A 7,771-nucleotide genomic window follows, 5' to 3' on the forward strand; every position below is an offset into this window, starting at 1 on the left:
TTGCTGTTTTTTTTCCATGGATTTTCTGTTTGCACATGCACATAGTCACTTTAAGATGTTTTTCTTGTTCGTGTTTGGTTTTTTTGTTTGTTGTGGTTGCACCCGATTCAAGAGCCGAATGGCTCACAGAGCTATACCAAAATAAACTGAACTGATCCCATTCAGGGCAGTGAAAAAGTCGCCCGTGGCTGTCATGAGAGACGATGTCACGACGCGTGGTTGCACCGTGCAAATACAGCAGCAGCTCACGGCTGTGGGCACGCTCTAGGCTTTAGCCCACCGGTGTGTTGAAGAGTGAATCCACAACATTTACAGTTTGAGTACGACGTTTCGCTGGTAATTACATCCAGCATCAACGGGCAATTCGCCCGATGATGTGAACACGATGGCCCAGGGCAGGAGTGCAGAAAGGGTGACCAAGACATAAAAACGGCAAGAGTGGTGGAGAGAAGAAGTGTTTGTGTCAAACACATAATAAACGTCTATAGCCAACCGTGCTAATCGGAGGTGCGGACACCGGTAGTGCAGCGTGACTGTAAACAGTTCAGCCAGAACTACGGATTAAAAACCAAAAACACAAGTTTTAAAGGCTTTTAATAAACGTAATGTACACAAACTAAAACAATTACTGCAACCGATTAAGGAATCATCTGTTAAAAGCATGGCTGTGTTTGTAGCAATGGCAGCGGAGGCGAGGGTGGCGACGGTTATGTACACGGTGTGCACATCGCACGCGGACGCCGCGCGTGGCCCCGCGCTCACCCTCGCGGCGCGAGCGCCGGCAACGGGCAACGGCGCCGCTCCCGGCATCGCCGCCGCTCCCGGCATCCCCGCCGCCGCCGCCCCCACGGACGCGACCTCACTCGCGCCACAAGCTGCGCCACGACGGGACAGCGTTGCCCACGCGATGCGCTACGAATAGCGACACAGTCCCCCCCCCCACCCCACAGGACGGCTCTCAAGTCCCAGGTGTGCGACTGTGAGGGTCAGCTCTCAAATTCACTTTTCCTTTTTTTTTTACAATAATTTTTGGATGCAAAAACGTAGCTCCTGCCTGCGTCGCACTATGGGGTTCATCGCCCCGCTGTGAATTTGGCACAGACGCCACCGACGTCACCGACGTCACCGACGTCACCGACGGCCAGCGGTGCGGCTAAGCACAAGTCCTCTGCCCGGCTTTCCTCGGGGCTTGGCAGGCGGGTTTGGCGGGTGGCCGAGAAGTGGGCCGCTCCCGGCGACACAGAGCGGTGGAGGCCTCTGCCACGGCGACGTGCTCCGAGCTGCCGAGTGCGGGGGGCCGATGGCGTGCCCGCAGGTCGCTCGCCGCCGGCCTTCACCCCCCCCCCACCCCCCAGCGTCTCGCCGCCCTCACTGCGCCTGCGGTCGCGGCTTCAGGATCAGTTTCCCCGTCTGTGGCCAACACAACAGGTGGCAAAAATCGCACGGTCAACGTGGCCTGGTGCGGACTCTCCCATCACGGAGGCAATCGTGGAAAACGGCGAAAGAATTCGGCAGGTTCCCGGAAGGTGCGTGCGGAGCGCTCTGTACGTACGTCGTCACAGGACATGTTGTACTCGGCCAGCACAGTTCTACATCGTTCCGCTATTCTGCGGCCACACGTTAAAGAAAGGCAACGGAGAACCACGTGCTCTACTGCATCACGCATTCGTAATGCTGGAACAATGCCCTTCGCTCAACCCTTTGCCCCAGCCAAGGTCAAGGAAGAGTCGGGGCACAACGGAGAACGCAGCGGTGTGCGAGCGTCGACAGCTCGCCGGCAAAAATAAAACAACGCATCCGTACGCACACACACCACTGGCGGCCGACGCAACCCTCATTTGCCGAGCTCCACGCGTCTTACGGTGCGACGCAAGGTGCTGCATCGTGAAGCAACAACGTCGTGATTTAATACAACCCGGCCGAGCTCAATCCGACAAAACGACGAGAGCACGCTGCACGAAGCGGCTCCGCGAGCTGGCGGTGGGGGTTGGGTCGGGGAGGATACATGGAGGGTGCCACGACGCGCTTGTGGATGCCGGCGAGGAAAAGGCCGATGAGGACGATGCAGCTGACTGTGAAGAACGAGTGGTTCCACAGCGATACGAGGAACGCCACCTGGAGTGCAGACTCTGGCTTGTGACCGTGCAGGAGACCAAGCTGAAAAATCACAACTTTGTCGTCAAGTTAAACGGCCACCGCAGTACGCAGCGCGGCACCGGCCAGGCTGCAAAATCGGCCGAATTCGATTCAGACGGTGGCGCGAGAACGCCTGCAGCACCTGCTGCGTCTCGGGGTCCGTGATCCAGTTCCACGCGCCAGTGGCGGTGCACACAGACACCACGATGAGCACCACTGTGGGACAACACAGAGGAACACACACTCGGCGTGGGTTCATAAGGCGACGGCATCTCTCGACCGCTGCACGGAATAGTGGGACATGCACATTCTGCGAATCGCAGAAATGGGAGATATCTACGGTATATTGTCACGTGTACAATAAGACAATCTGGTGCACTACGACAGCAAATAAGATGCAGCTGTTATTTACAAACTCCTCTCACAATGCTGTACCCCAAGCACTAAAAGTAATGTCGCTTGCTGCATCATAAAATGACAAAGATATGTATTGTTAGGTTTTTTATATCCTCTGGGATTTAAATAATACAGGTAGTCCCCGAGTTACGATGGTCCCCGACTTACGATATTTCGATCTTGCGATGGCGATACGACAAAATTGTAAAATATTTAAAATTTCGCGCGGCAGGCAAACGCAGCAGCGTATTACGAGGTACGAGACTGTACGTTGGGACGCTGCCGGGATGTACCCGTCTCCCGCCTTGTGTGATGCAGATAGGATTTTTCCTGAAAAAAACTTTCTATTAAATTGCAGTTCATATAGGTAGGCCGAGAATTTACCTTGTTACTTTTACTTTACATTTTACTGTGCAATACAGTATTGCAATTAATAAATACAGTATATAGTTTATACAGTACAGTACTGTAAATTGCTCTGTTTTGCTAAATTATCACCATTCTTTAATACTCCTGGGTAGGCTAAGGCCATCTTCGACGTACGATATTTTTGATTTACGATGGGGGTCGTCGTAACCCATCTCCATCGTAAGTAGAGGACTACCCTGTATTGGCTAAAGAATTTGAGCAAATTTTAATTACCCATATCAGTGTTCGATAGCCATTCCTCCCACCTCTTCAGTGCCGCTATTTATTCTGAACTTCTACTGCTGTTTCAACTCAAGTCAATGTTTATTTGTTACACGGATAATCCCGTTTAGCCAGTTACCCAGCTAGTTTCGGTGGCAACGGCCCGCAGCAGCCACTAACAACAGTTACTGCTGGGGTGGAGATGAGCCCAGTCAGCAGCAAGCCAGCAAACTCGAGGCACAGATTATTTGTAATAATAATATGCTACAATGTGTATAACAATATATATTTTTTTTAACCTGTGGCATCAAAGACTTCATAGCGACGAGACAAGCAAAGGCAGGGGTGAAGAGGGAGGTCATGACCCTTCACTTGAGTAGGGACAGGGACCAAACAGCACAGATGGCTCAGGGGTTGGGGGAGTTCCAGACTATGAGGGCAGCAGAAGAGTGTCCTCTCATTCGGCAGAAGTTGACCGAGGGTTTCGGCAAAAGACTTTGGTTGCCGGAGCGGAGTGCGTGGGGCGGAGGGAAGCAGAGCGAGCTGAGAAGGGACAGGAAGAAGAGTGCGTGGAGGGCAGCAGAGTGAGATGAGAGAGGAGAGACAGGGGAGCACGTGGAAGAGAATAGAGCAACAACAAGTGGTAGGACAGTGCGTGGAGGGCAGTAGAGTGAGATGAGAGAGGAGAGACATGGGAGCACGTGGAAGAGAATAGAGCAACAACAAGTGGTAGGACAGTACGTGGAGGGGAGTCGAGTGAGAGGAGTATGGAGAGGTAGGGGAGTGCATGGAGGGGGGTAGAGCGAGACGAGGCGGGGGAGAGGTAAGCGAGGCAGTCTACGGAGGATCTTGACGATGGTGAAGGTGAACTTGGGATCTAAACATTGGGAACCACAGCAGCGCTAGGCCAGCCACAGCGCGCACTGCCAGTGGTGTCGCAGTGCAGCGGGGGGGGGGGGGGGCCATGCCACAGCAGGCCCAAGTTCGCGCGTGTCGCGGCTGTGCGCGACTCACTCCGCCACCGCCCCGTCGCCGGCTGCAAGCACGAGATGATCTCCGTCAGCCGCCTCTCAAAGGCTTTCAAATCTGGAGAGGACAGCAGGAGACGAGACGACTTCCCACACGAGACACGAGACGATCGTCCACTCGCACCCAGTCCACCCAGATGCAGGAGACGCTGGCTAACCGAGAAGCCAAGCTCCTTGACGTGAGCAGGTGATACAATAAACCCATTGACACGCATGAAACATAATTTCCTCTTTTGGGTATCGGTGGAAAAATGTTACGGGGGGGGGTGGGGGGGGAAACGTCAAGGTTGATGTCTGCTCGCCACAAGAGGGCGTCGGGAGACTTGGTGTGGTTGCGTTTGATCTTCTTCCGCGGGCGTCTCTATAGGCTGGAGGTTGTCTTTAATGTTCCGCGGATGGAGGTGGAAGGGCCTGCGGTTGACGTTCCGATGCAGTTGATGGTCACTTACACGCACACACACAGCCCGGTCAAGTGTCTCCTTTGAGACGACGGGAGACAGAAGTGTTGCGATGTTTGGGTCTCTTGATGAGGTGTATCGATGGTACCCTAACTTGATGAGGTGTATCGATGGTACCCTAACTAAGCAAAGGCAAAGGACCCCCCCACCCTGTGACACCCTGTTGGGGCAAGTGCTGTTTGCGAGCACCTACGAGAGGGCCCGGTGTTGGCCGTGAGCCGGGGTTGGCGGTAGCGCAGCGCGCTCACCGCGACGGCCGCCTCACGGACAACACCGGTGGCGATGGTCTGAACCGGTTTCCGGGACTCCCCTAGGTCGACTCAGTCTCAAATGAGTAGCCGGTGCGGTGTTGTAGTCGACATCGCCCCCACTACTACTCCCACACAGAGACCGCCTCCCCCAGCACGACGCCTCGCAGTGCGTGAGGAGGCCGACATCCCTCACGCAACAAAGGCCGGCACGGCACACGAGGAAGGTGAGTGGGGGGGGGGGGTGGTGGTGGCCGACACCACCCCCGTCCGTCTTTGTCTCCCTAGTGACAAGACTGTAGGGGGCAAGTGCTTTAAGCGGCACCCATGAAGGCCGGCACGGCACACCAGCGGGTGGGTAGCCAGCACCCCGGCCGCCTCTGCCTCCCCCAGTGGCGACGTTTACAACAACACCGCACACCAGGTACTGGTACTCATTTGAGGCCGGGTCCACCTAGGGGAGGCCCAAGCACCTCGTCCACCGGGTGTTGTTGGCCGTGAACGGGACTCGAACCCGGGGGTGGTCAGGTTCGTAGAGCTGGCCCGCTACACCGCCGCTCCCCACACACACCACAACCACACAGACCCACGCCCGGGAAGACAAAGGCGCTCGAGAAGACAAAGGCTCCCGGGAAGACAAAGGCGCTCGGGTCCGCTCACCCTCGGCTTGCTCCAGGGAGTTCATCGCCGCCGCCGCCACCGCCGCCGTCGTCTCCCGAGGTCGCGAGCGGGCGGGCGCCGCCACCCCCCCCCACCAAAGTCTCGCGGGGGGGTGGGGGCTCCCGGGGGTTGACGTCACTCGCGCGCGCGACACGCCCACACGGCGGCCATCTTACCTGGGGGGTGTGAGCGGGCGCGCCGTGGGGACGTCACGCGAAACGACAGCCGCCATTCGCCACTAAGTGGCGACGACGTCACAAAGGCGTCTGTGCCAGGCCGGGTGCACTTTGAGGCCACGTGGAATATACTCTTTGTTTTTTTTTCGGTAAAGTCACGTAGGTAAAATAAAATAGATTAAAATAAAAGAAAACAATTAAATCACGACGTTTCTGAGGCAACACAAGCTTCCGTCTTCAGGTGGAACAGTCACAGCAAGATCGCTGCATCAAGATGCTGCATCAAGCTGCTACCTTGCTGTGACTGTTCCACCTGAAGACGGAAGCTTGTGTTGCCTCCGAAACGTCGTGATTTAATTGTTTTATTTTAATTTATTTTATTTTACCTACGTGACTTTACCGAAAAAACCAAAGAGTATGAATCCTTGCAGTCACGAAAGCTTCAAATCTAGAATGCCACGTGGAATGTCGAAGGCTCGCTAGAAGGAGGTCACGTGACAGAGCCAGGTGCCATGGGTTGGCTGACTGAGATCGGCCTCTGTGGAGGAGGCTCGTGAAGGACGCTGCTGGGCAGTTAGAGGCAGTCGCCCTCCAACAACAACGGAGGGCGGAGGAGCGACCCTCACAACAACAAGCGGAGCGCCGGGTGGCTAAAGCACAGCAAGTTGGCACAGTAGGGGGCACAGGTGGTGCATCAGCCAGTCATCGCAGTCATCTCAGTCAGTCGACCCGTGGCATCTGCTGGGTCTGACCCGTGACCTCCTGCCAGCGGGCGTTCGACACTTCACGTGGCCTCAACGTGCACCTAGCCTGTCACAAGCGTCGTGGTGACGTCACCGCCCTTTAGTGGCGAATGGCGGCTGTTGTTGTTGGGCATTTAAATACAGTCGACTACTGTGTTCCGACATAGGAACCGTTCGACTTACGAACGGGTCTCGGGAACGAATTGCGTTCGTAAGTCAATGACTGCCCCTATGTATTTATACTGAAGGAGGAAATCCGATGAGCTTTAAAGCTCTTTTTTTCACAGACGTCCAGTAGGGTCCGGTCAGAACGTTCCAACAACAACGGTACAAAAAAACACGATAGGTGTGTAAAGTCAACACGTTCGTCAAGAACCACTGCGCGTGACCTCAACTAATAAACTCTGTACGTATTCGACATCAGTGCCGGATGATCCTCGTAGCAAAAGTGTCTACAAATGTAGCTACGGGCCCCGCAATTAAACGCTTTCAAGCTATCAATTCCGGTTCAATGATTCTGCACTTGCTCTTACTATAGTACTATACCGCCTTCGAATTTCACGAACCACTGGGTGTTTAAGGTTAGCGATTTGTCGTAATATCAGGCTGTATAGCAAATGAACAAATACAATTGCTTTACTGTGCGAGTTAAAAATTAGCGTTTTAATATTTACTTGTTTTTTTATTTATTTAGGGCCCCTTGAAAACATATGCTACAGGCCCCGCACTAGCTTAATCCGGCACTACGACGACGTTTCGGGCAATGCCTCCTTTTTCAGAGCCCCTCTATCCACGCGCCAATACCGCGACGTTCTCCTTACCCAAGATGGCCGCGTCGAGACTCGGCTGTCGCTTAATGCTTGTAGGGGGGGGGGGTAATTTTATTGATTATTTTCAAAATGATAAATTGGTTAATATTATAAGTTAATGGGGGGGTTTCCACGATTTATGCAAACAACGCGTAAGTTGTCAACCGGTGTGTGTCGTTTAGGGGGTTAAATAGCACACCTTATCAGTGCCCGAGGGGCCGCCCATAAATGACGTCACGCGATTTTGGACGATTTTTGACCCCCCCCCCTCGTCACACGGCGTCACAAAAAGTCAGACCCCCCTCAAATATGACGTCACAAAGCTCTGCCCCCCCCACCCCCCAAAACCATATTTCCATTTTGAAAATAAAAAATGCTTCAAATCGCTTTAAACTATTGTCATTGTAGTGCGTATTTAATGTGGCGCTGCACTCTGATGTAAGAGAAAACATTTATTAAAAAGTCTTTAAGTAGAACGTGTTGTCTA

General features: G+C 54.0%; 1 protein-coding gene across 2 annotated transcripts; it reads right to left on the minus strand.

Moving 5' to 3' along the window:
• Nucleotides 1-577: 577 nt before the first annotated feature.
• Nucleotides 578-5,693, minus strand: CNEP1R1 (CTD nuclear envelope phosphatase 1 regulatory subunit 1). 2 transcript variants are annotated; one of them, XM_032977639.2, is made up of 6 exons: nt 5,557-5,693; nt 4,177-4,248; nt 2,279-2,352; nt 2,006-2,115; nt 1,553-1,607; nt 578-1,410 (listed from the first exon to the last, which is right to left on the minus strand). In XM_032977639.2, exons 1-6 carry the CDS (start codon nt 5,579-5,581, stop codon nt 1,369-1,371), a joined length of 378 nt encoding a protein of 125 aa, XP_032833530.1. In that variant the 5' UTR covers nt 5,582-5,693; the 3' UTR covers nt 578-1,368. The 2 variants fall into 2 exon arrangements, with proteins under 2 accessions (XP_032833530.1, XP_032833529.1); XM_032977638.2 differs by having other exon boundaries at nt 2,006-2,157.
• Between the last annotated feature and the right edge of the window lie 2,078 nt (nt 5,694-7,771).

The sequence above is a fragment of the Petromyzon marinus genome, chromosome 63 (assembly GCF_048934315.1).
Source record: "Petromyzon marinus isolate PM22_M1 ecotype Great Lakes invasive population chromosome 63, UKy_Petmar_22M1.pri1.0, whole genome shotgun sequence".
Taxonomy (NCBI): domain Eukaryota; kingdom Metazoa; phylum Chordata; class Hyperoartia; order Petromyzontiformes; family Petromyzontidae; genus Petromyzon; species Petromyzon marinus.

Excerpts from the sequence above, each read along its gene's own strand:
- CNEP1R1 (XM_032977638.2), bottom strand. The coding sequence starts at position 5,581 with ATGAACTCCCTGGAGCAAGCCGAGG. Across the intron at positions 2,353-4,176 it reads GGCGACGGGGCGGTGGCGGA|TGGTGCTCATCGTGGTGTCT; the intron begins GTGAGTCGCGCA and ends GTTGTCCCACAG. Across the intron at positions 1,608-2,005 it reads CGCGTCGTGGCACCCTCCAT|AATAGCGGAACGATGTAGAA; the intron begins GTATCCTCCCCG and ends GTGTGGCCGCAG.